Here is a 19,291-nt window from a genome sequence, read left to right as displayed (position 1 = left end):
TTTAAGCTAAATCTTAAAAATTGGACTGCTTAAATAGTCTTCCCCCAAACTCCAAATTAATTCTGTTGCCCTTTCAGTAACCTCCAGAGCTCTATCTTCAAAATTGCCTGCCACTGTCTTCAACCACCCTTGTGATTAGTGAGGTTGTTAAATACGATTTTTGAACCATTACACAGTTTATATAATGAAATGGCAGATACACCTTCTTTGGATTCACATACACTGCAACCCAGTGTTGGTATGATTATTTTACATCCTGTATTGCTTTTAGACCATCGTCAGAATGCACCTTTATAGGAAACAAATTTTAAGATGGTAGGTAGCAGTTTCCGTCAAAATAACTTCTAATCTAAAGCAGACAGAGGAAATAACCGAGGCATAAAGAGCCAAGGAAAACTGACAATCCCCCTGCTTTGGAATTTAATTCTTTTTCCATCGGTTAATGTAGGTAATGGGAGAAAAAAAGATTTCAATGCTTGAAGCTTAAATTGATACAAATGCCCCTTCTTCAGCTGGATTACCTAGGAAGGAGTTCAGTCAATATTCTTCAAATTGCTGGAGATCACAGGGTTGCTAGAAGGACCCAGAAATTGGAATTTGCAGCACTGTAATTAGTACCAGCTAACAAGATGGAGGCAGGCGCAGAAGTACGTGAACGAGTTGAGTTGAGCGCTCTTCACAAACTCTGTCCACCAGCTTTTAAGATCTGCTGTTCTACCAAGAAAGAGACAGACTGAGTTGTGTTTTGGGAAGCAGGAAGATGGGTGCTTTAGCAGGTTTTCTCCTTTTTTTTAATTTTAAGTGCTGGAGAAGGCCAAAACACTTACTCTAGAGGGGTAAGAGCCATCTTGCCATATGGGCTGTAGGATTGCCAGATGGTGGGAGAGGAAGACTTATTTACACACAAGCACTCACATAATTCTCTGTGACCATTCAGCATCCCCAGGTTTTAAATTTCCTTCTGTTCCACCTGTATAGTGTATACATTTCATACATGGGCCCCCAGACTGCGGTTATGAGATTTGGTCAAAAAGTATCATAACTTTCAGTTCCATATGGGCACCTGCTCATTTTGAACATTTGGATTCCTCTTGCATTATGTCGCTTCCGCCTTCTTCGCGGTTTTCCTTTTTCATTACTAAATTTAATGTTCTTTTTGTATTTGTGTCTTGGGCTAAACCATCCACCATCTTTACCCGTGGCATGCAGAACAAAGAAAATAATAATAATGATAATGATAATTGTGGTATTTGTTAAGTACTTACTGTGTTCCAGGCACTGAAGTAGATAGAAGCAAATCAGGTTGGACCCAGTCCCTGTCCTATCTGGGGCTCACGATCTTAATCCCTATTTTACAGCTGAGGGACAGAGAAGTTAAGTGACTTGCCCAAGCTCACACAGTAGACTAGTGGCAGACTAGTGGATTAAAATCCAGGACCTTCTGACTTCCGGACCCATGGTCTATCCAATAGGTCACGCTACTTTTCTGGAGCTCATGCAAGGGTGAATGTGAGGTCAGTGGTGGAGAAGCTGATATATAAAGAATGAAGTTGAGAATTCAGGTCAGATGCATGAATTCTTCCAGGCTACTGTGATAGTATTTGGTGCTATTTAATAGTTCTTTGGCAATTTAATAAGATGGAATGTGAACTGGAAGAAAGCATTCACCTCTCATGGGTATGAAAGAATTGCATACAGGAGAATTTGGAAGGAATAGAGAATGGAATATGTAAGGAGGATTGGCTGGAAACTTTACTTAAACAGCGTGGAGGCGTAGGCTAGTATAAGAAAGGAATGAGAGAAGCTAGAGCAATCAGTCACTGTCAGCAATTCACTGAGCACTCTGTGAGTGCTCATTATTGTATTACTCTGTGGAAAGAGTTCTTGAAGCCTAGGATTTGAATCACTGAGTTATTGCAAGAGGCCCAACAGCAAGAACAGGTCATAAAAAAATATCAGCCGAGAAAGTTAGTTCCAGCTTATATGTATAGGATGGGGGGAGAGAAAGAAACTGAAGACAGAAAGACTGTTGTTTATAGTCCAGGCATGAAGTGATTAAGGTCTTTGAGGTAAAAAGGAAGGGATGGATTTCAGAAATATAACCAAGTTAGAAGTAGCAAGACTTGGAAATACATAGGATGTTAGGGGCAAAGAAAAATGACGATTAAAAAGGTGATTCCAGATTAGGCAATTGGCTGTTGTTTGAGAAACCAATATCTATACTCACTCCATTCATTCTTTCAATCATACTTGTTAAGTGCTTACTGTGTGCAGAGCACTGTACTAAGCACTTGGGAAAGTACAACAATAAACAGTGACAATCACTGCCCACAGTGAGCTCACAGTCTTAAGGCTTTTCAGAATTAGGTATCATCCTAGAATTAGGTATCTATCATCTCTGTCTCTAGATAATTTAAGATTTCTAGAAGAGTTCCTTAATGACCTCATACATATCAGAAGGAAAAGAGGTGTCACCTCATCCCATCTGATTTTAATGAGAATTGTGACTAAAGGTCTCTGAAGTCTGACATTCATTTGGCTCCCTTGTAGACCTGTCAGGCTGCTGGGATTCTGAGCATTTGTACAGCTTACAATGCATCTGCTTTGAAAATTCATTCAATAAAATAATTTGGAACTCCTCTGGATTTTATAGATTGGCCGTAAAATGAAAACCACAGTCCTAACAGTAACTTTGTCAGAGTTGCCAAGAAGGAAGAATAGTTTTGCTGGAAAGAATTTAAGGATTTACTGCTTTATAGGGCACTGTAGAGCAAATTATTGTCAAGAAGTTGTTGCAAGAGGAGAGTTAACACTAGACAAAGACAAGGATTTTGAGTATGTCCTTGGTAAGATGTTTTTGTATTTCCAGAATCATTAAGCTTAGCCACTGAAGTGATTCGCTGTATCATTTCATAGATATATGGAGAACAAATAGCATTTTACACTGGAAGCTGCTTCTCATTCCCCATGTCCCTTCTTTCCCACCCTAGTCCAAAGAGAGAGGTTTAAAATAATGTCTGACAGTTGTTTTTTTCCTGTCTTAAAATGATCTTGATAGACTATAATTAAGGTTAACAGGTTGACAGTCGTATGAAGCAGCGTGGCTCAGTGGAAAGAGCATGGGCTTGGGAGTCAGAGATCATGGATTCAAATCCCAGCTCAGCTGCTTGTCAGCTGTGTGACCTTGGGCAAGTCACTTAAATTCTCTGTGCCTCAGTTACCTCATCTGTAAAATGGCGATTAAAAGTGTGAGCCCCACAGGGGACAACCTGATCACCTTGTATCTTCGCCAGTGCTTAGAACAGTGCTTTGCACGTAGTAAGTGCTTAACAGTAAGCCCGTCATTGGGTAGAGATTGTCTCTATCTGTTGTTGAACTGTATATTCCAAGTGCTTAGTACAGTGCCTTGCACATAGTAAGTGCTCAATAAATACTACTGGATGAATTGAAGGAATTAACAAATGCCATCATTATTATTATATCTGGACATTGCCTTGCTTCCTTGCTACACTTCCTGTGACTGTCTTTGACATGTTATTCTTGTGGCAGAATGTCAAAATAAGTCCATAGGAAGTAAAGGGTAGCATTTCAATCAATCCTATTATACAATGTGATTCTCATGGTGGGGTCCAAAAAACAGATAATCATCAATGGTATTTATTGAGGACTTACTTTGTGCAGAGCACTGGACTGAGAACTTGGTAGACCCACTTCCTGCCCACATGAGCTTACAGTTTAGAAGGAAAGACAGATATTACTATGAATAAATACTTTAGATATGTATATATCTGATGCAGTAATCAAGGTGGGATAGGATAAGTGCTTAGATTAACGTTGTAGCATTTTGGAAGGAACGAAAAGAGTGGATTTCAGTCATGTAGTGAAGGTTGAAATGACAGGATTTGGCGATAGATTGAATACATTGGTTAAATGAGGGAGATGAATTGAGGATAATGATGATGACGGTATTCGTTAAGCGCTTACTATTTGTCAAGCACTATTCTAAGCGCTGGGGGAGATACAGGTAATCAGGTTGTCCCATGTGGGGGGCTCAGTCTTAATCCCCATTTTACAGATGAGGTAACAGGCACAGAGAAGTTAAATGACTTGCCCAAAGTCACACAGCCGATAAGGGGCGGAATGGGGATTAGAACCCATTAGGCCCCTGCTCTTTCCACTGAGCTAAATGGCTTCTCTATAGTGCCAGTTATGTACTTAATAATGTTGGTATTTGTTAAGCACTTACTATGTGCAGAGCACTGTTCTAAGCGTTGGGGTAGACACAGGGGAATCAGGTTGTCCCACGTGGGGCTCACAGTCTTCATCCTCATTTTACAGATGAGGTAACTGAGGCACAGAGAAGTTAAGTAACTTGCCCACAGTCACACAGCTGACAGTACTTGTACTTGTGAGATGGAGGATGGTGATGTCGTCTACAGTGACAGGAAAGTCAGGGGGAAGACAGGGTTTGAGTGGGAAGATGAGGAGTTCTGTTTTGGACTTGTTTGACGTGTCTGAGGGACATCCAAGTAGAGATGTCTTGAAGGAAGAAAGAAATGTGAGACTGCAGAGAAGGGAAAAGATCAGGGCTGGGGATGTAGATTTGGGACTCATCCACAGAGAGTTGGTAGTTGAAGCCATGGGAGCCAATGAATTCTCCAAGGGAGTGGGTGTAGATGAAGAATAGAAGGGGATCTAGAATTTAGCCTTGAGAGACTCCCACAGTTAGGGGGTGGTAGGCAGAGGAGGAGCCTCTGAAAGAGAATGAGAATGAGTAGCCAGAGAGGTAGGAGGAGAACCAGGAGAGAAGAGTGTCGGTGAAGCCAAGGTTGGATGATGTTTCCAGGAGTAGGGGGTGGTCCACAGTGCTAAAGGCAGCTGAGAGGTTGAGGAGGATTGGGATGGAGTAGAGGCCATTGAAATTGGCAAAAAGGAGATCATTGGTGACCTCTGAGAGGGTTGTTTCTGCTGAGTCGAGGAGAGTAAATTGAGGCAGCAGGTGTAGACGTCTCACTCAAGGAGTTGGAGCTCAAGTGCTTAGATTGACCTAGCTGAAAGAAGCAGTGTGGTCCAGTGGAAAGAGCACGGGCCTGAGAGTCAGAGGACCAGGGTTCTAATCTCGGTTTAAAAAATAGTAAGAATGATGGACCCTTATTGAGAGCTAACTACATGCACTATGCTTGGGGCAAATTAAAGATAATAAGATAGGACAAAGTCCCTGTCCCTTCTGGAACTCACAGTCTCAAAGGGAGGGAGAGGGGGTATTTAATCCCTGTTTTACAGATGAGGAAACTGAGACACATGGAATCTTAAAGTCTCACATCTGGCAAGTGACAGAGCTGGGACTAGAACCTGGGTCAGTCCCATGATTTTTCCACTTGGTCATGCTGCCTCCAGTTTGGAAGGTGACACTCACACCTTCTCTCCTCCCCACCTGGCACTAGGGCAGTGGGTGCAGTATGTGACTATGCGGGCCTGTGTGCCCCACGTGGGACAGGGACTATGTCCAATCTGATTACCTTGTATCTACCCCAGCGCTTAAGACAGTGTCTGGCACTCAGGCTTAACAAATGCCATAAAAAAGGGATGGAGTGATTAGGGAAGTGCATGAAAGACTATTGCACACACGACCCATTTATGGCCGAAGTCACTGCAGCGTAGTCCCAATGGTAATCCTGATGTTGTGCCCTAGGATCTCAAGTTATCAGCTATTCTCAGGACTCTGGATGGGCCTGTCCACCACACATAATACCTTAGGTAATTTGGGGGTCAGATACCTTCACCACCAGTGGCATGGCCCCAGGAGGCTCCCCCCATTGGTTGTTTTGCCTTCCCATCATGGTGAGGTGTGGGTGCAGCGTGGCATAGTGAGAAGCAGCACGAGCTTGGGAGTCAGAATGCCATGAGTTCTAATCCCTGCTCCGCCACTTGTCTGCTATGTGCCCTTAGGCAATTCACTTCACTCTTCTGTACCTCAGTTACCTCATCTGTAAAATAGGAATAGAGACTGTGAGCCCCACTTGGGACAGGGACTGCGTCCAACCTGATTTGCACGTATTGACCTCAGCACTTAGTCCAGTGCCTGACACATAGTAATTGCTTAACAAGTACCACAATTATTATTAGTAACAATAATACTAATAGTAATGAATTCCATATGGAATTGAATTCCAACTGACCACATAAACTCAGAGAAGCAGCGTGACTCAGTGGAAAGAGCCCGGGCTTGGGAGTCAGAGTTCATGGGTTCGAATCCCGGCTCTGCCACTCGTCTGCTGTGTGACTGTGGACAAGTCACTTAACTTCTCTGTGCCTCAGTTCCCTCATCTGTAAAATGGGGATTAACTGTGAGCCATCACATGGAACAACCTGATTACCCTGTATCTACCCCAGCGCTTAGACAGTGCTCTGCACATAGTAAGCGCTTAACAAATACCAACGTATTATAAACTCACTGTAGATTCATGCACATTGCTTTTTTTTCCTCTTTCCAGTAGGCCTCACTGCCTCCCCAGTAACACACCCATGTGTAGCCAAAATCATGTCCACTTTGGCCTAGCTGCCTTATAATACTGGGCCCATGTGGTTAAAGCATTTCCATTTGCCGATTAGACTGTAAACCCATCAAAGGGCAGGGACTGTCTCTATCTGTTGCCGATTTGTACATTCCAAGCACTTAGTACAGTGCTCTGCACATAGAAGCGTTCAATAAATACTATTGAATGAATGAATTTGTCTCAGAGGACTCTGGGAAAGATCTAATTGGCTGTGGTTGCAGAATACTGTGCTCTGAGCACTATGGCCATTCAGAAAATGCTGTTCCTCAACCAGTGGTATTTATTTACACTTCCTCTATGCAGAGCACTGGACTAGTGCTCATTCATGATGATGTTGAATCACTGAGATCCCATGACTTTCTGCAAGTCAGTTTCAGGCTGAAGGTGGTGAAAATTATATTTCTGTGGAATCTAGAGGCATTTCCTTAGTATTGATAAATGCCAAGATAGCTATTTTTCATAGGTTAAGGGAAGTTTAGCAAAATATTCTTTCCCCGTTGGCATAAGTAGATCAGTTAATTTACCATATGGCAGAAATGTCATTCATCATGGCTCTAACTGTATGATAACTGTGTTTCGTTTGGGGCCAAAAACTTGTATTAAAGTGTTTGTTGGGTTAGCTATTTTTCGAAGTGTCCATCCCCAGTGAATCCATGTAGTGTCTTTTAGATAATTAGAAGGTACATTCACTGTTTGGCAGGGCCTGTCACTGCCTATCGTTTCACCCCTTTGTCTCAAAGTCTTAACAACCTTCTACTCAAAATGATTCATCCCCATATCTGATAGCTTCACGCTCAGCTTTTCTACTCCTCTCACTTTCCCAGCCATCTGAGACCAAGTCTGAATAGAAGGAAAGCAAATAACTATTTCCAAAGAAAACCCCCAACACATCAAGCAACATATTCATAAAAGCAGAAACACTTTCACTTTCATTTTTAAAGCACTGGAAAATTTGCAATAGCACTTTCTCATTGGAGTTTTAGATCAGTCGAAAGTCATTAATTAGGGGCAGTACAAACTAGGATTTTTGTGTGTGCAATTCGTGTTCCTTGGTATGCTTTCTGATTGACCTAGGAGTTTTTCTTATGGATTCTTCATACCTTCACAGTCCCTTCCCTGTTTCAAAGTAAAAACCTGAAAAAATTCCTTTCTCCTGGAACCCTGAATTTATTGTTTCCGTGAATAGCTATGCCCAAAGATACTTAACATTTAAGTACTGAATTAAGTATTGTGACGATGCTCTGCTAAGGAAACCTTACTTTAAAGTACTATCACTTTGACTAGTGCTGTGCACAAACATGCAGTTGTTTCTTCTGACATCCCAGTGATTTTTATTCAAATGGACTCACATTATCAGAAGAAATTTGCCTAATTCTGCAAGTTTTCTATCCAAAACACATGGTAAAGAAAAATTTACTATAAGTCTATCAGGTCCATATGATGTCAGTTACTTGAAATGGGGACGCATGACTCAACTTTCTTCTTATAATCACATGGTTAGAGATTTTTCAGAGGGGAAGCAATATGTCCTAGTGGAAAGACCATTTGCCTTCTGTGTGACCTTGGGCAAGTCACTAAACTTTTCTGTGCCTTAGTTTCCTCATCTGTAAAATGGGATTTCAATACCTGTTCTCCTTCCCCCTTAAACTTCAAACCCCATAAGGGACAGGGACCGTGATGCACCTGGTTATCCATTATTTACCCCATAGCTCAGTATAGTGCTTGACACATAATAAATGCTCAAAAATACCATAATTATTAGCATTACCATTATTAAAAATAATATGGTAGAAATTAGCTGCTAGAAAAATCTCTCCTCCTTTCACCTACCCCACCTTCTCATTCTCCCCTCCCTCTCTCCTCCTCCCCACCCACTCACAGGCAATCACAACAAACATCTATGCTGTATTTTTTAAGCTTCTTCATTTTCAAAATATTCCTTCTGTCCACTGTGCCCGCAGTCAACTGGCTTTAACTTGGCATTCAGAAGCTGTTTATATCCTCTGTTCCTGTCCAGCCCTGCAGAGTTGGACCGCAGCCAACATAGCTTGACTTTGGGAGTTGCAGAACTCAAGAACCATTTTATTGGCGGTTCCGTCTTCCCACTTCATGTTAAGTAGATGTTGTTGATGGATTTACCGCAGACATTACATTCAGCCTCTTGAGCAGTTCCAAGTGTCACCACTAATTAAGAGGTTGGGCAGGACCATGTAGGCTGCTTAGCATGGTGGGAGGCTTGATCTGGGTGATAACCTGCCATATCACATGCTGCCGGCCTTCTTGATCTAGTTTGCCTTTTCCTTACCTATCTATCAATACATCAACTGTCAGGGAATGGCCAAGATAAAAGAATTTGGTGACAGCATTCAATATCATCTCTCCGATGAGGATATTCGACCCCCTGAAATGTTTCCCGGGGCAGCAGTTTGACTTGTCCTGAATCTTCTTTACACTAATTGTAATCCATACCTCATAAACCCCTGCTAGAGACCCACACAGGTGCTATATTTAACTCCCGAACCTGCCTTCCACTCCCCCAGACCTCCCACCGGTCCTGCAGAAGTGTTCTATTTTTCCGACAATTTTGCCCGGCCTCCAGTGTAGCTGTTGGTGGCACCCTGGTACAGGCCGGGTGAATTATGGGGCAATCACCTATGTGCCTTGTTCATGATCCTTCTGCTGGCTCAAAAGTGGCTAGTACTTCCACCTTCCCAATGGGGCAGAGTGTCCACAGACCTCTTTGGGTTGGGGCAAGGCCAGAGTGAGCTGGCTGGAAAGGGGGAGAGAGAGAGAGTGAGAAGCTAGAAGCAAAGGGGAGGAGGCAAAGGGGCCTCAGGGCAGGCTATGGTGCAGTTCATTCATTCATTCAATAGTATTTATTGAGCGCTTACTATGTGCAGAGCACTGTACTAAGCGCTTGGGATGAACAAGTCGGCAACAGATAGAGACAGTCCCTGCCGTCTGACGGGCTTACAGTCTAATCGGGGGAGACGGACAGACAAGAACAATGGCAATAAATAGAGTCAAGGGGAAGAACATCTCGTAAAAACAATGGCAACTAAATAGAATCAAGGCGATGTACAATTCATTAACAAAATAAATAGGGTAATGAAAATATATACAGTTGAGCAGACGAGTACAGTGCTGTGGGGATGGGAAGGGAGAGGTGGAGGAGCAGAGGGAAAAGGGGAAAAAGAGGGTTTAGCTGCGGAGAGGTAAAGGGGGGATGGCAGAGGGAGTAGAGGGAGAAGAGGAGCTCAGTCTCACCTCTTGGAGGAGGTGAGTTTTAAGTAAGGTTTTGAAGAGGGAAAGAGAATCAGTTTGGCGGAGGTGAGGAGGGAGGGCGTTCCAGGACCGCGGGAGGATGTGACCCAGGGGTCGACGGCGGGATAGGCGAGACCGAGGGACGGTGACGAGGTGGGCGGCAGAAGAGCGGAGCGTGCGGGGTGGGTGGTAGAAAGAGAGAAGGGAGGAGAGGTAGGAAGGGGCAAGGTGATGGAGAGCCTCGAAGCCTAGAGTGAGGAGTTTTTGTTTGGAGCGGAGGTTGATAGGCAACCACTGGAGTTGTTTAAGAAGGGGAGTGACATGCCCAGATCGTTTCTGCAGGAAGATGAGCCGGGCAGCGGAGTGAAGAATAGACTGGAGCGGGGCGAGAGAGGAGGAAGGGAGGTCAGAGAGAAGGCTGACACAGTAGTCTAGCCGGGATATAACGAGAGCCCGTAATAGTAAGGTAGCCGTTTGGGTGGAGAGGAAAGGGCGGATCTTGGCGATATTGTAGAGGTGAAACCGGCAGGTCTTGGTAACGGATAGGATGTGTGGGGTGAACGAGAGAGACAAGTCAAGGATGACACCGAGATTGCGGGCCTGAGTGACGGGAAGGATGGTCGTGCCATCAATGGTGATAGAGAAGTCTGGGAGAGGACCGGGTTTGGGAGGGAAGATGAGGAGCTCAGTCTTGCTCATGTTGAGTTTTAGGTGGCGGGCCGACATCCAGGTGGAGACGTCCCGGAGGCGGGAGGAGATGCGAGCCTGAAGGGAGGGGGAGAGGACAGGGGCGGAGATGTAGATCTGCGTGTCATCTGCGTAGAGATGGTAGTCAAAGCCGTGAGAGCGAATGAGTTCACCGAGGGAGTGAGTGTAAATGGAGAACAGAAGAGGGCCAAGAACTGACCCTTGAGGAACTCCAACAGTTAAAGGATGGGAGGGGGAGGAGGCGCCAGCGAAGGAGACCGAGAATGACCGGCCAGAGAGGTAAGAGGAGAACCAGAACCAGGAGGACAGAGTCCGTGAAGCCAAGGTGAGATAAGTTATGGAGGAGGAGGGGATGGTCGACAGTGTCCAAGGCAGCAGAGAGGTCAAGGAGGATCAGAATGGAGTAGGAGCCATTGGATTTGGCAAGAAGGAGGTCATGGGTGACCTTAGAGAGAGCAGTCTTGGTAGAGTGGAGGGTACGGAAGCCAGAATGGAGGGGGTCTAGGAGAGAATGGGAGTTAAGGAATTCTAAGCATCGATTGTAGACGACTCGTTCTAGGATTTTGGAAAGGAAGGGTAGTAGGGAGATAGGGCGATAACTGGAGGGGGAAGTGGGGTCAAGAGCGGGTTTTTTTAGGATGGGGGAGACATGGGCATGTTTGAAGGCAGAGGGGAAGGCGCCCTTGGAGATCGAGTGGTTAAAAATAGAAGTTAAGGAAGGTAGGAGGGCAGGGGCGATGGTTTTAATAAGGTGAGAGGGAATGGGGTCCGAGGCGCTGGTGGAGGGGGTGGCACTTGCGAGGAGGGAGGAGATCTCCTCTGAGGATACTGCAGGGAAGGATGGGAAAGTAGGGGAGTCTTGACCATGCCCTTCTCTGGCTTACCAGTGGTGGTGGAGGTGGTAATGCTATTTTTTCATTTACTCAGCTCGGCACCAGTAGATCTTGTTTGACCTTGTTCGCACCTTAGTAGTAATTACCCATTCTGACCACAGGTCATTTCAGATAAATTGTGAGTTTGCCAGTCTCCAACCCCAGAACCATACATTAACTTGGGGGTTCCATTTATGTATTAAGTGCTTAAAGAGTGCAGAAGACTGCACAAAGTGCTTGGAAGAGTACAGTACAACAGAGATGGTAGACATTCCCTGCCAACAAGGAGTTTGCAATCTGCAGGGGGAGACAGACATTAAAATAAATTAAGAAATGAACATAAGTGATTAAGAGCTGAGGGTAGAGTGAATATCACTTAAAGGGTACAGATCCAAGTGCATAGATGACACAGAGAGAGTAGTGGAAATTAGCACTTAGTGGGGGAAGGCTTCTTGGAAGAGATGTGGTTTTAATAAGACATTGAAGGTGGGGAGAGTGGTGGTCTGTCGTATAAGAAGGTAGAGTGAATTCCAGGCAAGAGGTCAGTGGTGAGATAAATAAGATCAAAATACAGTGAGTGGGTAGGTGTTAGAGGAGCAGAATGAGGTAAATTAGGAGGGGGCAAATGATTTCTGTTTGGTACTGAGGTGCATGAGCAATCATCAAGGCCCTTGAGGAGCGGAGAAACATGAAATGAATGTTTTTTTTAGAAAAATGATTTGGATTGCAGATAGAAGAATGGACTGTAAGTTTCTTGTGGGCAAGGAACATGTCTACCACATCTGTCATACTGTACTCTTTCAAACCCTTAGTAGTGCTATGCTCACAGAAAGCACTCAATAATGATGATGAAAATATGTAGAATTAGTATTTTAAAATTATTAAAGTGTCTGCTAATTCTCCCAAGTACTTAGTAAACTGCTCTGCCCATAGTAAGCGCTCATTAAATATGATTGATTGATTGAACATGATGAGCCAAAGACCTTTATTCTGATAGATCATTCATGGTGGCTTATTGACTGTGCTTACCAGGCCAATTGCTTTTTGCAGGTACTTCCTTTCCCAAGCCAAGTGGTATACAACAGAGTGGGGAAGTGTGGCAGTCGAACCGTTGTCTTGCTTCTGAGGATCTTGTCAGAGAAGCATGGTTTCAACTTAGTCACATCAGACATTCATAACAAAACCAGACTGACCAAAAATGAGCAAGTAAGTTGGATTTCTGTTCATTCAATTTGGGGGATTAATGGGAGTGTTTTGAGGATGACCTAGATGCTGCTGAAAGAGTATGCCAAAATACCAATTTCATCATATATCGCTTGCCAGGTTATTCAGAGATATGTAAGCAAATATTTTTTGCAAAACTCCAAACTAGCAAAACTTTACCAGGAGGAATTTTCTTATTGGTGTTGATACATGAAGACATTAGCAGTTCACTTTGCCAAAAATTAATAGCACATAATAAAGGACGAGACTCTATAGGTACTAATTATATTGGCAAGCTCTGGTGGTAATATAACACAACATTGTTCTCTGCCCTCAAAGAGTCTGAACTGTCTTCCTGACAGAACTAATGGAGAAATATTGTCAAGTGATCAATCATTATGTATACTGAGAGCCTCCTGTGTGCAGAGCACTGTACTAAGCACTTGGGAGACTACAGTAGAATTAATAGATGTGATTCTCTGGATGTGGATGCCCAGTGTCCTACATGTAAAATGCAACTTCCTAGTGAGAATTTAATCCATTTATTGATTGTATCTCTCAAAATAGTTCATGTGTGGCTTGAGAGATCAGGTGTTAAATGTACTGGCAAATTACCACACTGATGGTAATGCCTGCTTCATGAGGTGTGTTTGAGTGAAATGGTAGCAATTTTCATAGACCTCATAGAAGTTAGAGGCCCAGATTTAAGGCTATCTGGAATCTGGCTCCAGTTGCACTATTAGTTTGTTGGGTAGTTTAAGAAAGTTTGCTACATGGGAATAATGACATGTTCTGATTACTCAGCATGGCCCAGTGGCAAGAGCACGGGCCTCAGATTCAGAGAACCTGGGTTCTAATACTGTCTCTGCCATGTTCCTGATTTGTGACAAATCATTTCACTTCTCTGTGCCTCAGTTCCCTCATCTGCAAAATGGAGATTCTATACTTGTTCTCCCTCCTACTTAAACTGTGAGTCCCATGTGGGACCTGATTATCTTGTATCTATCCCATTGCTTAGTAGAGTGCTTGACACACAGTGAGTGCTTAACAAATACCACAATTATTATTAATAATGCTCTAAAGGGTTAAAAGCAGGTTTGATGGAAGGCACATACCTTAAAGCAGATACAGCATTGTTTGAATTATTTTTATATTTTATTCTGATTTCATTTGTGTGTTTTTTCCCCAGGCTTGGGAGCCATAATGTAGTCTTTTTATTGTGTTCCTTTCGAGTGAAAACTTAGTGCAGCACTGTTCCCATTTTGGGCACTTCAGGACTATAAATCAATCAGTAGGATTTATGGAACACTTACTGTGTACGGAGCACTGTAGTAAGTATTAGGGAGAGTATAATATAACAGAGTTGGCAGAGAAGCTCCCAGTCCACAAGGTCCTTGCAGTCTAGAAAGAGCTTACAATCAAATTCATTCATTCAATCGTATTTATTGAGCACTTACTGTGTGCAGAGCTCTGTTAAATAAACTCAGTTCTCCCAGTGCACATTTTGGATGGAACACCATTAGGGAATTGTGGTATTTTGTTAAGCGCTTACTATGTGCCAGGCACTGTACTAAGTAGTGGAGTAGATTCAAGGTAACTGGGATCGTACAATCCAAACTGACACCATCCAATTAGGGAACACTCTTTCGACAACTTGCATCTGTACAGCTGGAACATGATTTCTGTTGGAAGAAATGGTTGTGCCACACACCCAAGTAGGTTAAACCATGCAGAATTTTGTGTGACTTATCTTTAATGTAGTCTTTGTCAAGAATGAGCCCCTGCCAAATATTTGGAGAACTGTCCTTGAAACACTGACAAAGATTGGTAAATCACCTCTCCCAGGCTTTAAAAAATATATTGCATTCTCAGCTTCCTGTAGTGCAATTCTCCCTGAAAGCAGCATTAGACAATCTTTTCTGAGCCCTTCCAGCCATTATGATTTTATGATCTTTTTATACAGCTTTTGACCAAGCGTATATTTTATGAAATGGGAATAACTCTGATTCCTGTAGTCTCAGTGATCTGTTATGTACATTCTTATTTATTCATTTGAGAATCCCAGTAAAATGCCCATGACCTTGGCATTATCCCTGACTCATGTCTCTAATTTAACCCACATATTCAATGTATTACCAAATACCATCTGCTCTAACTTTTCAACATCACTAAAATCCACCCTTTCAACTCCATCCAAACCGCTTCTATGCTGAGCCAAGCACTTAAAATATTCCGTCTCAGACTCCTCGCTGACCTCCATGCCTCTGTCTCTCCCCATTCCAGTCCTTATTTCACTCTGCTGCCCGGATAATTTTGAAAAAAATTCCATCCATATCTCCCCACTCCTCAAGAACCTTCAGTAGTTGCCCATCTACCTCCATATCAATCACTTTTGTCATAAACTTTAAAATAATTCAATTTTTTACCATAAGCTTTAAAATACTAAATCACCTTGACCCCTTCTATCTTACCTCACTGATTTCCTGCTACAGCCCAGCCCACACACTTCAATCTTCTATTGCTAACCTATTCACTGTACCACTATCTCTTCTATTTCACACAAACCCTTGCTTACATCCTCCCTCTGGCCTGAAGACTCCTTCCCCTTTCAAATCTGACAGACCATTACTCTCCCCACCTTTAAGCCTTATTAAATCACATCTCCAAAAGGTCTTCTCTGACTAAGCCCTAATTCCTCCTACTCCCTCTCATTCTGTGTTGTCTGTGCACTTTGAACTGTACCCTTTATGTATTTGTTTTTCATCCCACCTTCAGCTCCACACCACTTATGCACAATCTGTAATTTATTTCTATTAATGCCTGTCTTCCCCTCTAGACTGTCAGTTCCCCATGGGCAGGGGACAAGGTCTACCAACTCTGTTGTATTCTGTTCTCCCAAGCACATAATACAGTGCTTTGCAAACAGTAAGCACTCAATAAATATAATTGATTCATTGATTCATTGATTACAAAGCAAGAAAAAAAACCCTAAGGATAAAGTTATCCTGAACCACACATGACTTATGGACATATCCTCACACTCTGCCCATTCCACTGTCTGTAATTTATTTTAATATTTGTCTTCCCTGTAAGATCCTTGTGGGCAGGGATTATGTCTACCACTCTATTGTGTTGCATTTTCCCCAAGCACTTAGTTCGTTGCTCTGCACCCAATAAGAGAACAATAAAGACTATTGGTTGATTGATAAATAAAAGGTAGAAAAACAAATCAAGATAGTATAAAAATAAGAAGTGACAGGGAATGTTCTTAAGCAGAAAAACCAGCTTCTCTTTGTCATCATCAATGGTATTTATTACTGTACTAAGAGCTTAGGAGGAATGCAATATAGTAGAGTTGGTTGTGTTGACAGACTGAAGAGACAAAATGAGAAAATGCTAAAACTTGCCAAAGAACACAAGAAACCCCGAATGAGCACAGTGTTCTACACAGAGTTATGTCAAACAAATACCACTGGTTGACTAATTACCTATATCACATAGTTGAAATTTCTAAATATGCTTGCCCATTTCCAGAAAATGTTCCAAAATATTATTTTAATAATGAATCACAGCTTTTCCAATATGCCATTTAAGCACATTTTTTTTTTAAAACAGCATCACATTCTGGCCTGTTTATGTTCAGAAATATAGTCAGTATTTTTTTAAAAAATTGATAGATCCTGACAATCAATCAACGGTGTTTATTGTATGCACACTGTGTGCAGAGCACTGTATCAAGTGCTTGGGAGAGTACAGTATAGCAGAGTTGGTAAACACGATCCTTGTCCCCAAGGAGCTTACAGTCTTACAGGGAGAGACAGACATTAAAATGAATTAGTGATTGGGAAAATAGTAGAGTAATAGTAGAATAGATAGAGATTAGGCAAAAGTTGAGAGAGAAATGGTAGAAGCCACTAAAATTCTATTACAACTGACTTTCTGAATGTCCTTAATTGAAGAGGGAAGTTTTCATTAGCAGAGCAAGATCATCTGCAAACACCCACACGGGTAGCTCTTAGTAATGTTACTCATGCACATCTGTAATAATGGAGATCTTTGCGATATATTTTCAATAGATTCAGTATAAATTTTTCACCTTAAAAGACTCAATTTAATAATAATGTTGGTATTTGTTAAGCGCTTACTAAGTGCAGAGCACTGTTCTAAGCGCTGGGGTAGATACAGGGTAATCAGGTTGTCCCATGCGAGGCTCACAGTCTTAATCCCCATTTTACAAATGAGGGAACTGAGGCACCGAGAAGTTATGTGACTTGCCCACAGTCACACAGCTGGCAAGTAGCAGAGCAGGGATTCGAACCCATGACCTCTGACTCTCAAGCCCGTGCTCTTTCCACTGAACCATGCTGCTTCTCTAATTTGAGAACCTAAGGACAATTTTCAAAAACACATAGGCACTGAGGACCAAATTCTTCAAAAGGCTGATTCATTGAAGGTTCATAATTTCCTTCCACTACTGTATATATGCACAGTGTAGCCGGGTGTCATAGTGGAAAGGGCGTGGGCTTGGAAATCAGAGGACCTGGAATCTAATCTTGCCTCTGCCACGTATCTGCTGTGTGACCTAGGGCAAAGTCATTTAACTCCTGTGCCTCACTCACCTCATCTGTAAAATGGGGATTGAATACCTGTTCATTATTGCATGCAGAGCACTATACTAAGTGCTTGGGAGAGTACAATATTAAAATAGACACAATCCCTGTCACAATGATCTTATAGTCTAGAGGGGGAGACAGACATTAATATCAATAAATACATTAAAGATATGTGCATAAGTACTGCTGTTCTACCCCCCTCTTAGACTGGGAGTTCCATGTGGGACAAGGACTGCATCTGACCTGACTATCTTGTATCTTCCCTGGCACTTACTAATAGTGCTTGGTACATAGACAGTACTTAAATTCCGCAGTTTCTGTTTTGATGACAATAATGATACTTCAGCCGCGAGATAAAATCTGCAGGTAAATGTCATTGAGAGATAATCACTTATGCCCTATGCTGATGAAAATATTATCAGGCACCTTTTCTGGCTACCTGCCATTAAGGGGGAGAATTTATCCAAAGGTAAGGCTCTTCAGGCACTAAGGCCCTGCTCGCTCTCTCTCCCACTCCACATAAGGCCACAATAGTACTGGACAAGTTTGTGTTTTACGTAGAATAAAAGCAAATCTGCTACCCAGCAGTCTGCAGATGCATAAATTTATAATGATACTGTCCTTTCACTAGAGAGACAGAGATTGATGCAATGAGCCTAAAAGGTTTAGAGAGGAAAGTATTGTATACTTTTATCTGCATAATGTTAGTGGAGATCATAAATCGAAATCCCTCTTCCTGGAAGCCACACCAGCCAAAGAGTTTTAGCATTACACACTTGAATTCTGTTGTGATAGGAGTCAGCACATAGGTGCAGAAAAAAACCCCACTTTTCAAACCGTTAGCTTTCTGGGAAACACATTTTTTCTTTCTAGTAGCCTATGTTTTAAACACTTATTATCCATCCTCAGTGAAACTGAGCAATGATAATGGAGTGTGGGTGAAGGAAAAAACTGGGGAAAAACACCAGGCACCTTGAGGTAGCAGAAAAAATGTGGGACTGGGAGTCAGGAGACCTGGTTTCTAATCCCAGCTCCACCACTTGTCTGCTGTGTGACCTTGGGCAAGTCATTTCACTTTTCTGGGCCTCAATCTGTAAAATGAGGGTTAAGTCTGTGAGCCCCATATGGGATGTGGACTGTGTCCAACCTGATTTTCTTGAGTCTATCTCAGTGCTTAGTACAGTGACTGGCACATAGTAAGCATTTAAAAAAATACCATAAAAAATTAACAATTCCAGCTCCACTGCTTGCCTGCTGTGTGACTTTGGGCAAGTATCTTCTCTGTTTTTCAGTTTCCTCATCTTTAAAATGAGTATTAAATTCAGCAGCCCTGATCTGTGTCTTTGCAGTCTTGTACTTCTTCCTGCTTTTGGCATCTCTACTTGGATATCTATCAACACCTCAAACATAACATGTCCAAAAAAGAACTCCTCATTTTCCCACTCAAACCCTGGCCTCCTTTGATTATCCTATCACTGTAGACAGCACCACCATCTTCCCTGTCTCATAAGCCCCTAATCTTGGCATTATCCTCAATACATCTCTCTCATTCAAAGTGACATATTCAATCTGTCACCAAAGGCTGTTGGTTCAACCTTCAAAACATCACTAAAATCTGTCCTTTCTTCTCCATCATTCATTCATCCATTCATTCAATCATATTCATTCATTCATTCAATAGTATTTACTAAGCGCTTACTGTGTGCAGAGCACTGTACTAAGCTCTTGGAATGCACAATTCCATCGCCTTGATTCTATTTAGTTGCCATTGTTTTTACGAGATGTTCTTCCCCTTGACGCTGTTTATTGCCATTGTTCTTGTCTGTCCGTCTCCCCCGATTAGACTGTAAGCCCGTCAAACGGCAGGGACTGTCTCTATCTGTTGCCGACTTGTTCATCCCAAGCGCTTAGTACAGTGCTCTGCACATAGTAAGCGCTCAATAAATACTATTGAATGAATGAATGAACAATTCGGCAAAAGATAGAGACAGTTGCTATTATGTTACGCCAAGGATTTATCCCATCCCACCTTGATTATTGCATTGTTGTACTTGCTGATCTTCCTGCCTCCCAT

At 42.6% G+C, this 19,291-nt stretch overlaps 1 protein-coding gene across 1 annotated transcript in view; it reads left to right on the top strand.

Moving 5' to 3' along the window:
- Window positions 1–19,291, top strand: part of UST (uronyl 2-sulfotransferase) — a 305,282-nt gene that overhangs the window by 145,801 nt on the left and 140,190 nt on the right. The window contains exon 3 of the mRNA XM_029056424.2: window positions 12,452–12,607. Within this exon, the coding sequence (XP_028912257.1) occupies window positions 12,452–12,607 (156 nt within the window). The remainder of the gene's footprint in view (window positions 1–12,451; window positions 12,608–19,291) is intronic.

The sequence above is a fragment of the Ornithorhynchus anatinus genome, chromosome 2 (genome assembly GCF_004115215.2).
Source record: "Ornithorhynchus anatinus isolate Pmale09 chromosome 2, mOrnAna1.pri.v4, whole genome shotgun sequence".
NCBI classification, from domain to species: domain Eukaryota; kingdom Metazoa; phylum Chordata; class Mammalia; order Monotremata; family Ornithorhynchidae; genus Ornithorhynchus; species Ornithorhynchus anatinus.
Note: the sequence above shows the minus strand (reverse complement) of the source record. Positions and strands in the feature narration are given on the sequence as shown.